Source organism: Parasteatoda tepidariorum, chromosome 6, assembly GCF_043381705.1.
Source record: "Parasteatoda tepidariorum isolate YZ-2023 chromosome 6, CAS_Ptep_4.0, whole genome shotgun sequence".
In the NCBI taxonomy this organism is placed as follows: Eukaryota; Metazoa; Arthropoda; class Arachnida; order Araneae; family Theridiidae; genus Parasteatoda; species Parasteatoda tepidariorum.
Window position 1 is genome coordinate 5175060 of NC_092209.1, and position 22820 is coordinate 5197879.

The 22820-nt window shown below is 27.5% G+C and overlaps 2 protein-coding genes across 2 annotated transcripts in view; one reads left to right on the plus strand and one right to left on the minus strand.

Annotated features, from left to right (window-relative positions):
- The window catches only part of LOC107439220 (high affinity copper uptake protein 1), a 24853-nt gene extending 19648 nt beyond the window's left edge, over positions 1–5205 (minus strand). Inside the window, exons 1-2 of the mRNA XM_016051737.3 lie at positions 4662–5205; positions 2318–2498 (exon numbers count right to left, since the gene is read on the minus strand). Of these exons, the coding sequence (XP_015907223.1) occupies positions 2318–2498; positions 4662–4740 (260 nt within the window). The 5' untranslated portion in view covers positions 4741–5205. The remainder of the gene's footprint in view (positions 1–2317; positions 2499–4661) is intronic.
- Positions 5206–5610: 405 nt separating this feature from the next.
- LOC107439221 (uncharacterized protein C05D11.1) overlaps positions 5611–22820 on the plus strand; it is a gene marked incomplete at its 5' end in the record, with an annotated part of 36026 nt that continues 18816 nt past the window's right edge. The window contains 11 exon segments of the mRNA XM_016051739.3: positions 5611–5894; positions 7343–7425; positions 8020–8178; positions 10745–10954; positions 12880–13002; positions 13077–13217; positions 14990–15100; positions 16452–16543; positions 18993–19095; positions 20725–20799; positions 22111–22221. Of these exon segments, the coding sequence (XP_015907225.1) occupies positions 5672–5894; positions 7343–7425; positions 8020–8178; positions 10745–10954; positions 12880–13002; positions 13077–13217; positions 14990–15100; positions 16452–16543; positions 18993–19095; positions 20725–20799; positions 22111–22221 (1431 nt within the window).

Consider the following 22820-nt stretch of genomic DNA (forward strand, 5'->3'; position numbering starts at 1 on the left):
TGTACAATATTTAAATCGCCTGAATAAGAATCGCAACGTTCAACTTTTAAATCAGGTAAATACGAAAATCGAGATTTGATAATAAAATCGCGATTTTAAAAATGCATAAATACAAAATACGATATTGGATTTTTAAATGTCGTAAATAAGAATCATAATACATGATATTTAAATAGCGTAAATAAGAATCGCAATGTGCAACTTTTAAATCAGGTAAATACGAAAATCGATGATTGATATAAAATCACGTGAATAAAAATCGAGATATTTGCAGAGTCTGGACTTGTGATTTCTAAAAGGCTTGTTTGTATTGTTTTTGTTTAGACATAATAAATAAAAATTTACAAGATTAATTAAGTGAGCAAATAAATATTTTCACCGCAAATCCACCTCTATTTTTTTTCCTTTTTTTTTTGTTTGTTTTTACGCCAGAATACAAGAAGCAGCGACGTCTGAATTACGAAAATACGAGCTATCCAGCCGACGGATAAAAATTACGGAAAATCTTATTTTCTGTGTGCGAAATCGGAGAAAATAGCTAAAATAAGTAAAAATGCGGGAGGGTTAGCATTTTCTGTTTATCTTCGAAAATCGTAAATAAATATAATTATTTTACTTCAATGACTGAATTTTAAAAAAAAACGGGATATTTATTAAAAAAAACGAAACAAAAATCGGAGTTTTTGATAAAAAGGCTGAAATCGAGAGACAAAAAAAATCTCATTCCTGTATAAAGGTCAACCAGTTTTATCAGGAAATGATTTTTAGAGAAACTTCAGAGGGAGGAAAAGGGACTTCAATAATTTCCCTCCGCGGAAAATTAAATTCCTCATAAAACATTTTAACTTGGGCAAAAAAAATTTCAGCGGAAATTAGCGGGAAAAATGGAAAAATCTGAAAAAAAAGCGGAAATCCGCAAATCCGCGGAAGAATCTCATCCCTGTATATAAATCACGTTGTGAGATTTTTAATTATTGTGATTAAAAATATCGATGAGTGATTTTTAAATCGTACGAAATCTGATCATATTGTGTTATTCTTTAAATTGCACAAATGCGGATCAGGGTGTGAGATTTTTAAATCACGTGAATGCAAATCAAGATGTATGATTTTTTAAATCATCCGAACAGGGATCTCACTAGGTGATTTTTAAATCCCACTAATACGGATTAAGCTGTGTAATTTTTTTAAAATTGCACGAATGCGGTTCCTGATAAATTTCAATAATTCTTAAATTGCACAAATGAATCTCGTTGTAGCAATTTTTAAATTGCATGAATATGGATCACATTGGGTGATTTTAAATTCATGCGAATAGTGATAAGTAATTTTTAAATCTCACAGATATAAATAACAATGCATAATTTTTTAAACCGCATGAATTCGAATTGCAAGGTGTGACTTTTAAAATCGGACAAATATAAATTACGATGTGATTTTTTAAACCACACAAATGCGGATCCAGATGTGTGGTTTTTAAATTGCACAAACATGGATCGCGCTAAGTAATTTTCAAACCACGTGAATACAAATCGCAATGTGCAATTTTTTAAATGACACAAATACAAATCATGATAAGATTTTTAAAAATAATGAAAATGCAGATTGTGATAAGGGATTTCTAAATCACGTGAATATAGATCACGCTGTGTAATTTTTTAAAATCCCATGAATATGGATCGGGCAGCGTATTTTTTAAATCATGTGAATACATTGCATGCATCTTATATCTATGTATCCCGCTCGCGAAATATCAAATGACACGCTTCTTCTGACTACTCTTTGAAAGCAACAAAAATAATTTTTAAAAAATTCAGAAATCTTTACGTGTTATCAGCTTGAAAATAATAAAAGTAAATTACATTAGTTAGTGAACAATAAATTATTTAGACGGAAAGAAATAATGTAACATTTACTTTAAATAAATAATTATGTAAGAGTTTGATCATATCAAACTACCAAAGAAATGATTTTTTTAAAACAAGTATCATGAATAAATTACCTTCATTTATCATTTTATATGCTTTAATAAAACTGTATACAGTAAACACTTGCGATATAAAATATTTAATACAAAAAAAAAAAAAAAAAATATGTGAAACTAATGCCAAAAATTTAACATTTTTTTAAAATACCAAAAGAAAATATTATATATATAAAATTAGTAAAATTATTTCACACGTATGAGGTAGGTAGGAATTCCAATTCAGTTCACCTCATTGGAAGGCGAACGCTCTATCCCCTGAGCCACCACGACTCAACTACATAGTCGTTGCAATTAATTGTCTAAGCATAATCAATAAACAATCACACATACCTTTTCCATTTGTAATTTGTTTCTTTCATCTCCACAAGCATTGCTCTTTCAGATCTGATCTCCATTGCAGCATATTCTTGCTGGCTTTTTCCCAACGAAGCCACAAGTTTTTGGCGCAGAGTCTTCACCGTTTCATAGATAAAAGTAAATATTGCCACACATATACACAATCCAACCATTCCTTAAAAAGAAACCAAATTGATTACATTTACAACTAAAAATATTTTTAGGTACTTATCGGTTATAGGGATTTATCGGTTATCAGTTAGTAGTGATGGTGGCACTTATTCATTTATCGAATGAAGGCAATAAAGACGTCAATGCAAAGTCACCAGGTACAAGTAAAAAAATTTTTTTTTCTTTTACAATGTTTATTATCCTTTTAAAATTTTTTTTAGACGATTGCTACTTTTTAAAATATAAATAAATAAAACAGCTGAATTTATTTGCGCTGGCAAAATAGATGCCTCCAACATGACGTACTATAAAAAATATTGATATTCAATAATATATTGTGATATTTTTCTAATTTAAATTATTTTTACATTGGTAAAAGTTTTGGTACAAAAATAAAACCAATGAACACTCACACATATCATGTTTAATAATTATCATTGCGTAATATTTAGATTATTATTTTTGGGATAAGTTACCTCATCAGTAATAATCATGATATTATCCTATTAAATAATTATAGTTATCAATAATTATAATGAGATTATCATATTCCTCACACATTGTTGTCTCTAATTATAACATTATTCTTTTATGTCATGCAACTAGGCATATTATCTGCAGCCAGTACCCATGTGTTGGCTATGTTCTCATACATTGGCAAACTTGGCTACTTATCCCTATAGGTAATAAGTACCATTGTTTAGTTATTTATGTCATTTGTTCATAAAAAATCATATCATGCCCACATCAGAGATCGAGCCGGTTTCCTGAAAGTGTCAACTGTTGCTAAGTTACTATTTAGTTTAAGGAAACCATAAAAAATTCCATAGCCAAAGTAACAAAATGGTATATTTACTGTAAACAAAATTTAATATTAAAGAACTAGGTATTTAGATTCTTGCTACCTTTTTTTAAAATCAAACAACCCAAATCTTATCATAAACTAATAAATATTAAACACAAAATTTCAGATGACTTCTTTATTAGAAACAGAGAGAACTTTTCCTATAATAATAACAAGGATTATTAGGGATTATTTCTGTAACCCAATGCAAGGAAAATAAATGCTTAGTCTAGGTGACTGCTTAACAGTGGCTCGCAAGAAACTTAAAAAAAAAAAAAAAAAAAAAAGAAGCCCAAAATACTAGNAAAAAAAAAAAAAAAAAAAAAAAAACAGACACAGAAAATGACTAACTTGAAAGGTAACCTCTATACTTTATATCTAAGAAAAGATTTATAAAACTAGCTAAAAATAGGCTTTTTGTTAATAGCAATTTGACTATTAAAAATAAACATATTCAAAAATTAATTTATTCAATTTCTTATCTGACATTTAAAAAAAAATAAAAATCTAGCTAATATAGATATACGAGCAATAGCCTTTGTTCGTAATAAAAATTCTAAGCATTGCTTAACAAGGATTATTTGTAATAATAATATCTACACATTTTATGCAAGACTTCAAAGAGAATAAACAAAAATTTAAATAGCTATTTGCTATAGATATATTATCAATAAAGCTATGTTTTAACAATATTTAAGCTATGAGTTATATATAACTCGTAGCCAGCCTCAGACTAACTTTTACATATTATTTTTTAAAAATTTGAATGCAAAATTTCCATTTGATTGCTTGGTGATAGTAGATGGCATAACAGATTTAGATACAGAAATATCCCCAACGGAATTTTCTTTAAAGATCAAAAAAAAAAAAAAAAAAGAAATTACGTAAAATAATCTTAATACATTTGATATTCAGTCATAAAGTTGCTCAAATATAGCTTTTTCAACAAAAAAGCAAAATATATAGCAGATAACCATTTAAATTATCGCTAATTTCCCTGGAAGTCTTCCATAAAATGCATAGATATTATCATTGCAATGATCAGAATTTTTATTATGAACGCAGACAAATGCTTATATTTATAATTGCAGAATTTTTTTCCAAATGTGAGATAAGAAACTGAATAAATTAATTTTTTAATCTCTTCCCTTTTTGGTATTAAAATTGCTATTAGCAAAGAAGCTATTTTTAACAAGTTTTATAAATCTTCATGGATTATTTAGATCTTTCATAACATCCAACGAAAATACTAGACAGATAGGTAACGAGACAGATATAATAAATAAACAGCGAGAATAAGTAGAATTTGTGTTAAGTACTCACCACTAACTGATTCTATCGTTAAACCCTTAAACAACAGATCTTCTACATGAAAATCGAATTCTAAATAAGATTTATGCATATTGGAGGATAGAAGGAAATGCAAGTTATTAAAAATTTAATTCATTTAATATTTCAAAAATAAAGTTTTGCATAAAATGCAAATTTCACGTGAAATTATAATGAATATGACTATTTTATCATCACATTTTCATATGACGGAGTAAAACTAACAAACGCATTTCCCCATTAATTCAAATCTAAACTAATGAGCAAACATTTCATGCTCTGATTCCGTAAAGTGTAGTTGACAGCTGGTACGGCGTATATAAGAGACAACTGTTTACACATCAAATGTTAAATCAAAAACTTTTAAAATAACGAAAAGGAAACCATTCAGAGGGTGCTTTCTAAAACTCAATGTGTTCCGTAACATCTAAAAGTCGAGACAAAGTTTGGTTCGTAAAATAAAAGATATGAATAAACTTTTAAAAACGGAAAAGTTGGGAAGATTTAGTACGGATCATTGCTTGACTTCTTGAAAAACAGTAAGTTAAGAAAACACAAACGGTTACGATGCACATTAAATATTTTTGCATTTATCAAAGTTTTAAATATTTCAATAATCAATAATTTACTAGCCTCGCACTATGTTGTTTTATTTATAATTTCACTGAAAATATGTTTTAATTTTTCTGATTTTTTTACAAATGTAATTCATTATTTTTCGTTTTTATTTGGAATGGCAATGCATAAAGTCAGTCGGTGTTTTTAGCAAATTCTGCGTTTAAAAGCTTAAAAGTTTAATCAGTTTACGTTTGTAAAATATTAAAAAGTTCTATTGATGACAATAGATTTAAGTAAACATTGAAGTTTAAATCATTTATAGCGTTTCAGTCACACCATCAAATGTAAAAGCGAGTTACTGAGTGAATGAAGTGTTTGTTTTTTTCTGACTTATCATCCAAATTTTTCAATTTTCTAAATCATTTCCTCACTATTATGTCCAGTTTATGCTTTATATAATACGTCGATTTATCTCTGTAGCCTCTAATTCTATTAATTTAGTTTCAAAATTATCGAATAAAATGCCAGGTTCACCTGCTTATGAATGTATTGCTGAGATTTTAACTGATGGAGGAGCTAAGTTATCAAAATACAAGTCACATAGAAGTGGGATGACTATATGCATCGCCCAAACTGATGGACCCTTAGTTGGTGGCTATTTGTGTCTTGGTAACAAATTGTCATTTTTTCTTTATATTTATTATTAACTTGCCAACATGCGTGCAATATGAAATATTAGGGTGTGCCGAAAAAGTCGAAATATTAACGAATATTAGTCGAATCTATTGGCGGTAGGGTGGAAAATTGACCACTCTCATCAATAAGAAATATGCGAAATCCTATTATGCGTTGATGTTTTCAGCAGTCTCAGTGGATCATATGTCGAGAAAATTGGACCAAAAACGCTGGAAAGTTAAAATTATGCAAATATTTATGATTTCATTGATCGATAGTGATCACGAGTCACCATTTCTGAACAATATATGTACAGATTTTTTAGCATTATAAGATAATATCTTCGACTTGAGTGACATTTTCTTCCGCATGTTCACTTGCACTGAAAAAAGTTTTCTAGTTTTGTTGACAACAGGGCAGATCCATGTAATAAAAGAGGATATTTCCAAATTGACAACTATGATTATTGATTAACTATGCTAAGTAACTAGACAAGGCTATGAAAAGATTTAACACTTAAATTAAGTGAAGTTTAACTTAAGAAATTAAATTTTTTTTTTATTGCTTTTGCTTTTTTGATGTTGCAAACTGGTCCCTACCTGTTTTTTTATTTTTTCGAACCCCATCTGGAGATTGCTAAAATTTGGCGTTTATTTTGCTGCAGGATCCAATCTAGAATTCTTAATAACATCACAGAAAAAGAGCAACTCAAGGGGTATAACTCTTTGCCAACCCTGGGTAACTATCCACATATTTTTTTAGAATAAAATTTTTTTTCCTCTTTGCATTTCTAAATTGCAAGAACTGGTGCTGAAATATAACCAGAGTTCTCCCTATGTTTAAAAACAGGCTAGGCATTTCCTTACAGAAATGGACACTTTCAGTTTTATCAGTTCACTTATCATGGTATAAATTTATTAAAATGTTTAATATTTTGTAATTACTGAATTTAATCCTAAACAACTTTCGAATTACCCTCTTATACTATTTTATGTTTGTATTTCAAAGAGTAATTCTCACTCATTATTTCAATAAGAGAAAAATTTGTACTCATATTTTTATTTGAAAATTAAAAATTTCTTTTTTATAATTTTCTTCAATTTTTTAAAAATGACAGCCTATTTCGGCTCATATAGGCGACAGAAGATATCAATTATCAGTAATAAAATTTTGTTAAAAGGGTAGTAGATAGCTTTTATGTACTGCATCTTAAAGATTTAAAATAGTTTGAATTTTTTGATCTTCTCTAAATAAAGTAAGTACTTGTTGTGTATGATGCTGTTTCTCATAAAATTTTAATCTTAAGAGACTAAATCCATGTTTTAAGTAGAAAAATAATTGAGGATGTTGCCAAATGTTATTTTTTTTTCTTCCTCTTAAATATTTCTATTTTGTGTGATCAGTATGCATATGTGTTGAGATGTATTTGTTTATCTTTGTAGCAACCGAAGCTCACGATGATGATGGTCTGCCTCATACTTTAGAACATTTAGTGTTTTTGGGAAGTGAAAAATACCCATTTAAAGTAAATACTTTAATTTTATTTTGGCATTATTTTGAATTGTGTTACATATCATTTTAAAGTGGCTACAAGTTTTACCTTTTAAGTTTGCTCATTTTTAAAAATTTTAATTTTTGTATTCCTTTGTTTGGTTTCCTCAAACATTTAACAACCATTCTAGCATATAGAAATCTTCCTTACATTTTTCTAACCACACTGCTAAATGATTTCTCTTAGATACGATGTTGCAATATTATATTGATATCTGTTTGTGTCTATTGATATCTGTCACACGAGCAACTGATGGTGCAACCTGATTTTAGCATTTTAATATAAAATCAAGAATTCCTCATTTTGATGTGTTTTTCTCTTCAAGTTACTTTTTAAATCTACATGTGACATAATTTTATTGATTGCATTTTTCACTATTAATTGTGATAAGTTTCTACATGGTTTTTGGATTTAAATTTTTATATAATAAAATTTCTTACAGTTTTAATCCATTGTTCTAGTTCAGAAATTTCAGTCATGTAATTTGCTAATTTTTTTTATTAAATTGTTAAATATTAATTACTATATCAAGTTTTTACAATAATAAAATGGATACATTTTATTTAGGGTGTTTTAGACTTGCTAGCTTCCCGTTGCTTGTCACAAGGTACAAATGCCTGGACAGATACCGACCATACATGCTACACTCTAACTACAGCTGGTGATGAAGGTTTTCTTAAGCTTCTCCCTATCTACTTGGACCACCTCCTTTATCCGACATTAACTGTATGTTAGCTTTTTTTTAGTGATGTTTTCAGATTATTACACTTTGTCTGTGAATAGTTATGATCAGGGTTGGCAGGTTTTTGACACGTGACAGTTTTTGACGGTTTAAACCATGGTTTAAACCGTCACGTCAAAAACCTCACTGTCAAAAATGTCGAAAATGTCAAAAACCTATATTCATATGTGAAATTTAATTAATACATGAAATTTATATATTTTTTATAAAGGGATAGTGTTTCTAAATATGTTCTAGAAAAAATATATTTAAAATTTTGAAGAAACACTTATATTTTGAATAGTATCCAAAATCTTGTACTTTTGAAAGCTCACATCTTTTGTAATATTATGTATTCATTTTCATGTGTTATTGAAAATCTGCAGTGATATTATTAAGAAATTTATTTATAACCAAATTTAGTGTATAGTATAGATTATACTAAAAATTAGACATTTTTAAAGATAAACATTAGCAGTTTTGTACATTAGACATCTTTTAAAGAAAAATCTTTTTAATATTCTTTTAAATCTTCTTAATAATCTTTTTAACATAAGACAATACAAATTTAAGTGCTTTCTGTTAAATACACAGAGTAGTTAGTGTCGATTTACAGTATATTCAGCCTATTCATTTACTATGCTGAAAATTTAGTTTATCCAAATACTTGTGAATTTCATTTTGCTGAATACTATATAGTTTTGTTGAATATCTAAATATTCAGCTGTTGAATAATTACTTCTTGCTTTCAAGATATGCATTATTTGTATTCTTAATACAAGTGGAGAAAAAAAAATTAAGAGATAAAAATTGTTTTAAAATGATAAGTGTAATAATTATAAATAAATATAATAAACAATATGAATTATATTTATCATTATTCACAAATATAACTACTTTTAAATTCAAATTAACATACTGGATAATAAAGATATTCGGTATAACATTAAAAAAAAATTTTTATACACTTGTATCAAGTTTGTATTTATACAACATAACTTGTAAGTTCCTTATAAATATTAGTTATATGTTCCTTATATGTCAAAAATGCATAGTAATAAACTTTTAATTTTCTTAAGTATCAAAAAAAAAAATTTTTTTTTTAAAAATATAAATATTTAAAAATATTTTGTGCAAAATTTTTCTGCACATGCATTTGAATATAAATTTCTGAGATTTTAAATCTGTTATTTTACCTTAATTTTAATTAAAAAATATTTTAAAACCTGCTGATTACCTATAGTATAATTAAATTTCAATATAATGCATGGCAACTGTTGGTAGTTATGAAGTATACATATTTTCTTGGTAAACTCCAGTTTTTGACATTTTTGACAGGTTTTTGACGGTTTAAACCAGTATTATACCCTTGTCATGTCAAAAACCACTTTTTGACGTCAAAAACCACTTTTTGACGTCAAAAACCCAACCCTGGTTATGATTAATACTTTTAAATAATTAGATGGACCTAACCTCAACTTTTTTAGATGCAATTTTGTAACCTTTCTGAGTTTTTTTAAAAAAAAAAAAACCAACACTTTTCTTTATGGCATTAGAAAGTTTTAACCCTTACCTTGACATTCTATTTGACGAAGGTGAAAAAATTTATTAACTTTCTTTTCTAAAAACTTTTTTTTTTAAATAAAATTTTCTATGTTATGGGGCAAAGTAATCTAACTTCGCCTCCTATCTTATATGATTTAGTTGTAGATGGTATACTTTTTTGTAATAGGTTTACTCAAAGCCAAGTAATTTTTTTCTTTATAACGCTATAAAAATGTTAAAAAAAGGTAATCATATAAAGGGTTATATTTCTCATTTGATAGAAATCGGAGCTACGATTAAGTTTCAGAAAGTTGTTTGGAACTCATTTGGAAAGTTATAATATCTATTTAAAATAAGTTGTTTTTTCATACAACTATTAAAAGTTATGAAATTTTGTTGTTTTCAATAAATATGTGATAATTTTTTCTTCTTTATAAGCAATTCAAGGAAAAACTGTTTGATAGAAATGGGAAAATAAAATGATCTTATCCTTTCCCCTTCTAACAAGATATTCTGACACTTAATCTTTTTGATTTATAGAAAAGCAAAAGAACATAAAACTCAAATATGGCATGGTGTGAGCAAAGGATGTTAAAAGGGTAATTAGGGCTAGTTCCAAGTAAATTTTATCATTTTATAAAACTTCAAACGAAGTATAAAACATCAGTTTTTGTAATTTTTAATTTAGTACCTTTATCTATGCGTTACTTTTTGTTTGTGTTTACTATGTTTACTATTAAATACAAACAGAAAGGCTGCAAAATTGTGTTTACTATAGTAAACTCGTGCATAATTTTATTAAGTCTGTATGTCGCATTAAGTACTATATATACTTTAAAATTAAGCTGATAATAATGCATATTTCTTATGAAAAGTGCTGTAAAAATTAAGTTGTTTTTATATCATTCCATCTGAAACACCAGAGCTTTATGATATTTAAGAGAAAAGCTGATTGAATAATGTAGTTTTTTGAGTTTTTATTGACTGTAATTTAGCAATGATTTTTAACTTTATATCTTATTTTAGGATGCAGGCTACGTTACAGAGGTTCACCATATTAATGGCTTAGGCGAAGATGCAGGGGTCGTTTACAATGAAATGCAAACTAGGGAAAACTCTGGTGAAAGTCGTTGTCATTTGGCCATGCTAAGGTCAATGTATCCTGGCCATTGTGGATATAAATCAGAGACTGGAGGACTTGTAAAAAATTTACGAGAAAGCACATCCAATGAAAAAGTAAGTAAAGTACACAGATAATATGTTTACATCCTTGATTTTTTTAATTCTTGTCACTTCTTCTAAAAAAGTTTTATCATTTTCTGTTTTTCTAATACAATGTATCAAAGCTGCAGACCAAAAAGTGCTTCTGTTGTGGCTGTTAACTTATTACTTGCTTGAAAATTTAAATTACTACTAAATTATGTAACTCACATAAAATAGAATTTAAAAAAAAAAAAAATAGTTTTTGTAATTATTAGTTCATTTTTTAAAAAAGAAATATATAATAATGAAAAATTTATGTATTGATATTTTATTTGAAAAGATGTTATAACTTTTTAAATTAAATAATTTTTATTCAAAATTATGAATTTAAAAATGTAATCAATGGATGAAAAAAAATTCCACACTCAGATCTTTCACTCATAACAAGTGCAGTCAAATGGAAAATGTAGTTAAACATGCTATGTTTTTATCTTTATTAATTAGGAAATTTCCTAAAATTTTATGTGTGAAGAATTTTTTATATGTTCAGTTATTTGTATAAAATATTTTATGATTTCTTAGAATGTATTAGATTTCTTTTCGATTTCCTATGAGTAGTTATGTATAGTCAGTGCCCAATATAGCAACTCTTCTCACCTGGGTGAAAATGAATGTTATAACATGAGGTTATATCGTAGAGACACAAAAATAATGGAACTTATAGCTAAAAGAAATTCTTTATCACTTTTAATAAAGCAATGCTTTACTTCAAAAGGTTAAAAATGTGTGGGAGAATAGGGAAAACCTGGAAAATACAGGGAATTTAAAAATCACCTAAAATAACAGGGAAAATGCAGGAAATTTTGATCTTTTCTTTATAAACTGGGAAAATATGGGGAAATTCGTTTCTTATTTGGTCTCAGCATTTTAATTTGCACGTTAAATCTATTTACTAATATTATTTAAACTATTTATTAATATTATTAAAATATGGTTACCACTCAAAGCCTAATCTATGAGATATTTAAGGATAATATTTCAGCTATACTAAACTATTTAATTCACTTTAGCATTATTTAAGTAGGTTCAGCTGTTCCTTTTTTCTCTTAAGTTTTTCCAGCAACTAAAACTCGTATAGTTAGCCCAACATAGCTCATACATGAGTGCAGTAATAATGTTTCCTCCTAATATCTTATGTAAAACAGGGAAAACATATTGACCCTGTGTGAGTATGGGGCTGCCAGTTTTGATAAATAACATATACTAAGATAACTCAAAAATCACATGTTTCAACTCTAAAATAAACCACACAAGGGGACTGATACTTCACTAAAGAGTGAATGCAATTTTCGAAGAACAAAGTATGATTGATTAATTTTTTGTATTCTTTGAGTAGAAATATAAACAGATTAAGAATGACCATAAATTATGAAGATGTAGAATAGGAAATGAGAATTTAAGGGGTCATTTCACTCTTCTTTCATTTGATGGAGGATACAAGGTGCCTTACATTTATTTTGTGGCAATATTAAAGGAAATAATGGTTTAAATAATTTTTTAAAAGACTATTTAAAAATCAAATGACTGAATTTCAGTCACTATATTGGAATAAATGGATTAACTTGGTCATTCTACTAGGCGTCAAAATAGCATTGCGTTTGTGGAATAGCAAATGAGATTTCATGCTTCGGTCGTTGGAATGGAAAATTCACTGTGATTGGCATCAAACTAAAGAGCATAGACTGCATTTGTTTACTTTAGGTATAAGTTTATATTGATAGATTAAGAACGAGCAATAGAAAAATCACCTAATTTTTTTTTAAATTAGATATTTAATATTAATTATAAAATAATGCACTTGAAAGCATTTAATTTTTCATAATTTTCTTAAAATATTAATTGAGATTCAGTTAATTGTTGTTGTAGTTCTTAAACATCATTCATTACTATCTTTGCAGGTTCGCCAATACCATAAAGATTTTTACCGCCCTGAAAATTTGTCTGTTATAATAGTAGGACAAATTGATGCAGATAAAGTATTCCAGGCATTAGAACCAGTGGAGGAAAGAATTATGAAAGATGTAATTAGCTTCACTATCCGTTTATTTGTTTTTGGTCGAATAGACATTTAACACAGTTTTAATGTTTTTGTCAGGGAAAAAGAGAACCATTTGTCAGACCATGGCAAACACCTGTTCCTCCATTGGCTGAATCTGTTTCACTTGAAGTTGAGTATCCAACTGAAGAGGATGATCATGGCTTGTTGATTGCAGCTTGGAGAGGGCCATTAGCTACTGTAAGATTTATTTTAATATTTCTCCTACTATTAAAATATTATTGAAGTTTTTCTTTATTACTACTAACTAGAGTAGCAATTCAGATTTTTTTTTTTTTTTACGATGGAACCCTAATTGATTGAACTTCTTTTGGCGGAACCTTGACTTTAAAATAAAGTTCATTAGCTGGTATGAATATGACAAAAAAAAAAAAAAAGACTTAGAATCATTTGATGGGAAAAATGAGCAGTCTTAAAATTGTGTTTTATGTGTGGCATGCGGTTGAATATGCTTGACTGATGCAACTTTTGGTGTAATTGATGAAGCATAATTTAACTTAAAAATAAGTTCGAATGTTGTTTTTGAAAAAAGAACTGCTATAAGCAGTGAGAATAGTTATCAGGGAAAAATAATTCTTTATACTTGATTTGGGTTTATATGAATTTGAATTTTTTTTAAAAGTTCGATGAGGAATATTGATGTAATTATTTGCAAATGTCTATCATTTTAGTAATTTATTCTTAATGGAAATTGTTATTGGAATTTTTATATTTTTTTTTTTAAATTTTACCATTTCTTTTTATTGGCATTTTACATGAATAATTTAAAAAAGATAACCTAAAACTAAATATTTGATTATTGAAAGAAAAGTCCTAAATCTCAAAACCCCTGTGATTGTTTAATGGAACCCTGGAGTTCCGCAGAGCACCTTTTGGGAACCACTGAACTACAAGTCACAATAGTTTTCTAGATAGTTTTAAGCAAAATAAATTTTTCTATTCTTTTAATACTAGCGTTGTATAGTCAAATGGAATTTTGAACCCTGTTCAGCAGATGAGGTAATAACCGTGTTGTCAGACTAACCATGAGAACCTCGAGCTTTCCATGGTTAGTCTGACAACAAAGGTACTCTAACTAAAGATTTATTTGCCAGTAGGGATATTGTTGCACTGTGGTTGGTGCCACCCCACAGCAGCTTGCAAATTAATCGACCATAGCCTGAATTTGAATCTGGGTCGCCTCACTGGGAGTTGAACGCTCTACTTCGCTATATTATTTCCCAAAAGAACTTTTATTAAAATTTTGACTGATTTTCGACTAGTTAGAATGCTTAAATTTTGCTTTTCAAGTAGCTAGATCAATAAATTTCAATTGTTACTTTGTGCCTGAGGCCAATAAATGATTCATTCTATTTTTAAACCATGCAATTTTTTTTTATGTTCGATTAAAATTCTTATTGAGCAAGTTAATAAGTTTTATATATATTAGTATATAGTTTTATATATATATGAGTATTATAATTATAATTCTTATTAAGCAAGTTAATGTGTTTTCGATGCAGACTGAAAAAGGAAATTTTCTAGTCTAATTTTTCTAATTTTTTTTCTAGTCAGCTCTAAAATAAAAAGTGGTCAGCTTATCACTTCAATAATAAATTTGTGTCTTTAAAAATTTTCCTCTTGTCTTATGAAAGTACAATACCTTACATTTGTAATTTAGGTCTCACAAAAATATAATAATTTTCTTTTCTTTTTTAAAAAATGGAGTTTTTAAAATTTTTTGAAATTTTATTATTTTTTGAAAGTTGTTCTCTGTTTTGATTGTTGTTAGATAATTTAGAGTTTAATAAATGCCTTCCTATTAAATTTTAATACTTATTTAGCAAAAATATAAAGTTGTTTTTACATTTTATTTCTTTAAATAACAATTATTTTTTTCATAATGTTTTAACAACTGTAAACTTATGGATTTGAAAATAATTTCTAAACGAATTTTCTCTTAATTTTCTTAGGATTATTCAAGTTTAGTGTCAATGCAACTTTTGATGGACTACTTTACTGATACCTCAGTATCTCCTCTCAATCGTGACCTGGTTGAGATAGATGATGCATATTGCAATCAGGTATGTAATGAATTAATTATTACAGTTTAGTGCTTCTTTAAGACTTCTTGAAATAATAAATGAAAATATGCATTGAATATTTTGTTAAAGTATTTGTTTTGTTGTCTACAATTTCAGAAGATTTTATCAACAATTTCAAAATGGCAGCCCACTGTTTTAACTATTGCGCCATAGTGTCTCATTATTACATTTTATGTTCTGTTATGTTTGTTATTAAAATTTGTCAGTTTTATGTTTTACGAGTTATTTTATTCTCTGTTACTTTATGAATGACTCTTTAAACCAGCGGCTCCCAAATGGTGTTCCGTAAAATGGTAGGATCCTGTAGAAGAATTAAAAGGGTTCCAAGAATTAGAACATTATCTTTAATCAGTGATTTTTTAAAATTATATTTATATCTAATGTATAATTCACTATCTTTTGATACTTTGATTGTCTTAATGGAGTTATTTAAAGTAAATGCAAAGTGAAAAATGAGAAAAAAGAAAGGCAATATATATATTTAGCACAATAAGGACAAAGAGGATAAAAAGAAAACTAAGAAAATTAATGAGTTTTTTTTTTAAATTTTTATAAATGAAGATAAAACAAAGGAAAATTACAGACATATGAAGAAAATGGGGGAAAGAAAAGTAATAATGAAAAAATAACAAACAACTGGGGAAAAAAAGGATAAAATTTTCTTAAAAAAACCGGAAAATAAAAGATATAATCTTTTTATCAGCCCACACGATTATATCCACAAAAAAGAGTGCTTTCTGATATTGTATCAATATAGCCAAAGCAAAATATATGAATACAATAGTGTGAGGAGCACTAAAAAATTATTGTTTTTCTTAATTTTCTTCGTGTTTTTTTATATTTATTTATTTTGCTCTCTCTCTGTATATAATTTCTCTAATAACAGTATTTTGAATAAAGAGTAAAGAGAACATACATGTATGAAAAATTTTCCATCAAGTTTTTTCAAATCAAAATAAAATATCTTAATTCATTACTAAAATATATGTCCCTAATCACTTTTTGAAATGTTTCGAACAGTTTTTTTAGTTTTCATTTTTTAATGGAGCTATAGTTTGTTGTATTTGTATCTGTTTCATCAGCTCATGTATATAAACCAAAAACAAATTCTAAAGTTAACTAGAAATGACTTCAAGAGTAGGAATTCAACTTGACAATATTTATTATTTTTTGCATAATGAGGATTAAAAAATATATAAATATTTTTCAGAATATTCTGATGAAATAAAACTTTTTTTAAGTATATTTGTTTTTCTTTATTTTTAATTTTACAATTATTTTTTGAGTTTGATTTGTGAAGAAGTTTATTTCTTTACAAAATTTAATTTAGGTTGATTATACTGTGATCGAGAATCAAGTCTCTTGTATATATCTTCATTTTTCAAATGTTCCTGTTGACAAATTAAAGGATATTCAAGATAAGTAAGTGTAATTTTAAGTTTCCTAAATGTTAATTTATGTAAGTGTTTTAGAAATTTGTTTCATTTTCTGTAAAGCTATAACATTTTTGTAAAATGTTTTTTTTTTAATGTGATGATGAAAATTTTAGATATCTCAAATATTTATTTTATTAATGACGCTAATTTTTTAAAAAATTAATCAGGGTGGTAACAGAATGGGATAATAAGGGAGAACAGGATAAAATCAGGAAGTTATATCAATCAGGAAAATGCTTATGTCAGGATCCTGATTCCCCTTCCACGCATTGGATTGACCCCTTGACCTGCGGATCAGAGGGTGAAGGACACTGGAGGTGTCGTCCCCTACCTTGGGGGTGGAGCAAATGACTGTTTCTGAGGAGAAAGAGGATTTTTTTACACTAGATTCGTTTTGAACGCCGAAGAGAGAGGTGTAATTGAACGATGATAGATTTAGTATGAACAAAAAGAAAGGGAGCAGTTGCGCTCCAAAAACATTATACTCAACAGCTCATGTATCTATTTGTAACTTTTCTGTAAATAATTCTATAATCAAGAATTTAATAATAAATAAGCTATAATTGAAATAGTCCTTGGTCATCATTAAGAGGACATAAAAACGAACCAAGAGACAAAATGTCTCACAGCTTATATATGTTATTTTTATTTTATAATAAGAGGGATTAATTTTTTTTTATCCTTTCATTTTAACATTCTCGACCAATTTTGTTGTTAATATGCAAAATATAATTCTTAAGAGTAGTTTCCATTCTCTGCCAATTATGATTGACACATCATGACATATCTATTCACGCTAAAAAAAAAAAAAAAAATATTGCTACTTACAAACTAAATCTCAAGACTCGCATTCACCCAGTTTTTAAAACTAATTTTAAGATTTGTATTCACACATTTTAAAAATCAAATATCAGGATTAATTTCCGTCCCATTTTAAAATCAAACATCCCAGTTCATATTTGCAAGCCTTAAAAATTAAATATCGTGATATGTATTCACGCAGCCTTGATGTGCAAAAAGAATCAATTTTGTCTCTAGCCTACTAATGATTCAAAGCTTATTTGTAAGATTTTAATCCAGTATTACATGGATAATTATAATTTTTTTTTAAAATTGTTATTTTTGATAATTTTTCTGAAACTATTTTAGCTATTATCTAAATCTCTGTAAAGAGGTGCGATTTGTATTGTTGAAAAACTTTAATATTTTAATTCTTATCCAAGTTTTGTAAAATTAGATTTAAAAAAAATAGTGTAACAATTTCTTATTGAAGAAAACTAGAATTTAAAATTTTCTAAGTGCAAAAATTGACAGCTCTTAACAAATTTGCCCCTTACATAAATTTTTTTAATACTAAGATTTCAAGTATGTTTTCATCAAAATTGAAATTTAAAGAAGCTGGATGAGGAAAAGACTGTTATTTAAAATTTTTTTAAGAAAAGAAATTTCTCCACTGGTTTAAAACTGATTAGAACTTTTTTTTTTTTGGGGGGGGGGGGGGTTTGGATNTTTTTTTTTTTTGGGGGGGGGGGAGGTTAGGTGGTTTTTTTCCACTATAGAAGATACATATCATCCCTAGTTTTCTTGAAATCTCAATGACCCCATATTGTGTATATAATGTGTTTTAGGCAAAATTGGATTTCTGTTTTCTTTTCTCAATATTATCCCGTTGTTATTGGAGGAGAAGGAAAATCAATTTTGAGTGCAACACCCGAAAAATATTTATTTTAATCACACATTCAAGTTATAGTTGGTTTCTGTTTTCAGAATCAAAATAAATTTATTGAACTTGAACTTAAAAATAATGTTTTTACTCAATTTAATTTTTTTTATGTCATCTGTGATAGTTTTAAAAAGTAGTAAAAAGTATTGTTTTACTTTTGAATTAGTTAATGATAATTGAAGCTAAAAAGATCTGAGTAATAAAGTTTTGATTTTTTTCTAAATGCCAGAATAATTGATCTATGTTTTAAGTTATCGTATTATACAGCTGTGTCATGTAATGCATTTTTTGAGATGGTTTATTTTAAAAATTAATCAAAAAGCTACTACGTGGGGAAAAAAGTAACTTATGTATTTCGTTGAGGAGACTATTTAGGCTATTATTATTTATATTTCATGTTTCATGAAACATAATAAGTCATTTTATGAAAAAGAAACTCAATTAACAAGTTTACATGACCAAATTTATATGCTAAGGAATTTAGGAGTCTTATGCTTATTCATTGGTTTCGGAAAATGTAATAGCAAAACATATTGGGTAGAGTTTTACAAATATTGATTAGTTTTTTTTGTTGGTCAATTTCAATCAATGATGCAGTGATCATATTAGAGAATTTATAAAATGTGGATTGAAAATCATTGACAGAATTTATAAATTAAAAAATGTGTATGTTTATAAAAAATATATTTGTAAAATAGGAATTTGCTTTTAGGTTTACTGAAATTCTTCAAAATTTCGTTGATGGTAAAGAGGAGTTTGACATGAGACGAATGGAAACATTGATTAAAAAGAAAAAACTACATATTTTAACTAGTGTACGTATGTTATTCACATTTTTTTCTTTTCTTTTTTTTAAAAAGCTTCAGTGAAAAAAATGATAATGCATGAAAAAGGCTGTAATGAATTATTGAAAAATGATGTAAATGTATTAAAATGTTAATTTTTAATCAAGGTATTTGTGATGACCACTCTGTCTGGAAACTGGGAAAACCTGTAATTCTCAGAGAATTTCAAAATACGATTGAAAGGCCAAAATTTCTCTGAAAAATCACAGCACTCAAAATTCTTAGAGTATTAGCAATTGGCAGCTTAACAATCCCACACAACTTTACAGACAATATGTTTCACTCTTTTATTAAGTATTAAAACTATTTTATGTGACAAATTATATTCTAGCGATCGTAATCTAGTCATTCAGAGCTATTTTCATAAATTATAATTAATAATTTAGTCAGTCCCACTTTCTATTAAACAATCTATTATTTTATTTATGATAAATTTCTTAAAATAACGTTTATACTAATTTTTTTTTAATTATAATTTCTGTATCTCCTCTATATTTGTAATAAAAATATGGAACCTGTATATAATAAAGGGCTCTAAAAACAAAAAGAGAGTCTTTAAACCCGCTTGCTGGCTAAATCAGAATTTGTTTTTTATTCCAAAAAAAAGCATAAAAAATAACTTATATGGATTCCTTTATTTTTCATGTATTAACTACATATTCTAATTTTTTTCTCCTTTATAAAGAGTTTAATATTTTGAACTCTGTTTACAGATAAAACTCTTCTTTTTGACATTTTAAATAGTTGAATAAAAAGCGCATTTTAATCAAAAGATAAGGGCTGGAATGATCTTTTCGTATATGTGACTCTGAAGCCATGAATGCTTATGCAAACACTTATTTCACTAACTATATTCAAACCCCATCAAAATTTTTTGCTTTTCTTCTGGAAACAAGACAATGGATTGGTTTGATCTCCAGTCTACCTGCCATATTCCTTTTCTCCGAAAATTGTTCTTGATAACTTTGGAAAACGAATTAAAATTTTTTAAATAACGCTGAAACGTATTTCACAATAGTTATGCATCATAATACCCCTATAATTTTAAACAATAGATGATATTCTGTGTAATTTGATTTTCAGATCTTCATTCATTTTGCTGTTATTAAATTCTTCCAAAATTATTTCCCTCATTGAATCCGAGAAAAAGTTTTTAAAAAAAAAAATTGCTTGTTTAAGAGTACACTCATACATTTAAAACATTGTACCACACTTAATGTTTCATTTTTTCTTGTTTAATTCACATTCTAATTAAATGCGAACTCTTTATAAGTGGGTTTTACTGTTTTTTTGGACATATAGAATTAATAATTATAGATTGAAAAAAATTATTTTAATGTTTTTTTTAGATTCAAATTCTTCAAAATCTTATTGCATAATATGATGTCTATTTAAATCATAAAAATTTCAAATTTATTAAATTTGACTACTGAAATCTCAGAGGATTTATTTTTGTCTGGAAAATGACTGCTCTACAATTGAATCTCTTCAATTTTTATCTTTTTTAAAAAATTTGCATCATATAGTTACATTGTGTTTAAACTTCATAAGTGTTGCTAATTTTGTGAGATTTAAATTAAGATTTTTTTTTATTTTCAGATGGAGGATAATGCACACGATGCATTGGCTAGTTGTCTTATTGGAGACTTTTTGTATGGATCGACATTAGAAGATGTAAGTTGAAATATTGATATTAAATTTTGAATTTTGTTTGTAATACATACTCTACTTTTTTTTAGATATTTCTCTAATTCTGCTCTCCCAGATCTAAGGCAGTAATTCCAGAAAGGAAAAGCCATGGTTTGTTGAAATGGCTGTTCAAAATCAGAGCCCCAATCTAAATTCCATAGAACACCTTAGGAACGAATTGGAATACAGATTATATAACCATCCAAATCAAATATCCTCTCTGCTAGCACTACCTTCAGCTGTGATAAGCACCTAGAAGTCGTTTACTATGGCCACCTATCAAAATCTGATGGAAAATCTTCCCAAATGTTTGCAAATTATCATCGATACAAAAGAGAGACCAATAAATTAAATTTGTAAAAAGAGCAGAGAGATGTGGTGGCTCGGGGGATAGAGCATTCGCCTTCTATTGAGGTGGCTGATCAATAAGAGTTCTGCACCCATCTCGCTCCGATGACAGAGCTGCTGTACAATATCTTCAGTGGTAGACGGATCCTGGGTTAGAGTCCCCTTGCCGTCAGGCTAACCATAGGAGGTTTTCCTCACCATGTAAAGCAAATTCAGGATTTTTTCATCAAAAAGTCCTCAACAAAGGCAAAATTTCTTCCAAGACTTGTTCCGGGAGTTCCTTTGTCTTCTGGATGGGGTTTAAAATTATAAGGCTACAGAGTTGAACATTGGCAGTTAGTTGTAAACTCAGAATTGAATGGGCTGTTTAACAAAAGAGAGTAGAGAATTAAACTTAAATTAAAATAGAAAAGTAAAACGAAGTTTAACTAAAAGAACATGAATACTGTACACGATTGTACACAGTGCGCTGGTTCATTAAATACGAAATTTCAACAAACAATATTTTATTTTAACAATTGTTAATAACCAAAATCATTGCACTATTGCAATGAAAGCCACGACTGGCTCAAACAAGAGTTCAAGAGAAACTGAGCAGTTCACAACAATTGCTACAGATGGCGCTTCGCCTAAGACCGAACAAATACTGTGCCGGACTTCATCAGAGGAACTGCATGTATTCAAAAGAGAGATTTTCTGTGAATAAATGTTTAACAAAAGTAGAATGTTATTTATGTTCTAAAGCCAAATTTTTGCAACTGTACATAATAATTTATGCTTGAGAAATCATGATGTGTTATACTTAATAATTATGTGAATCATTGGATCTAATAATATTTTTGGTTCGATAGAGTACAAGCGTTCTGATAACTTTTAATTTTCTAACAATCGTTTTATCGTTATCGCTTAGTTTTAAAACAAGAGCTAAAGCTTTTCTTTTTCTTATAGCTCCAGAACAGATTGCAGGAAATACCAATCATTGAAAGTTTGTTTAACAAGCCTGCTGAATACTGGATCAATCTTTTGAAGACTTATATTCTTCATGGAAATCATGTCATTGTGAGTATTTATCAAAAGTATGTATAAATAGCTTTAAGCGTCCATTTAATTTAGGATTTGAAATTTTTTTTAAGCATGTCAATTATTGACTGTTTTAACCATCAATAAAGCTATTGTGTCAAAAATCAGTAAAATTGCATATTACCAAAAAAAAATGATAATTTTCAATTAAATAACATGGAAAATTATTATTATTTTTTTATTGAGTCTGATCATTTTCTTTTTCTTTTTGAATCATACTATATTTTTGGTATCATTGACACTTTTTCAAAATTCTTTGCAAAGATTAGAGTTTGCTTTCTTTCTGGAAAAAAAAACAACAAACAGAAATATTATATTTAAAAAAATAAGTAAAACAATGAAATAAAATATAACCATAATTTAGTTTTCTTGTCAAAACTATATTCTCTACTTTTATGTATCTGTACAATAGAATTTTTTTACCAGGATACATTTATATTTTTTTATGTACTTATGTCTTAATTTAATCTTTTGAATATACAGTAAAACCTCGCTATAACTATATTTTGGTTTAAATATATTGTTGTAGAGGAATATATTGTTATATCAAGGGCTTACATATTTTGGGGACACAATAA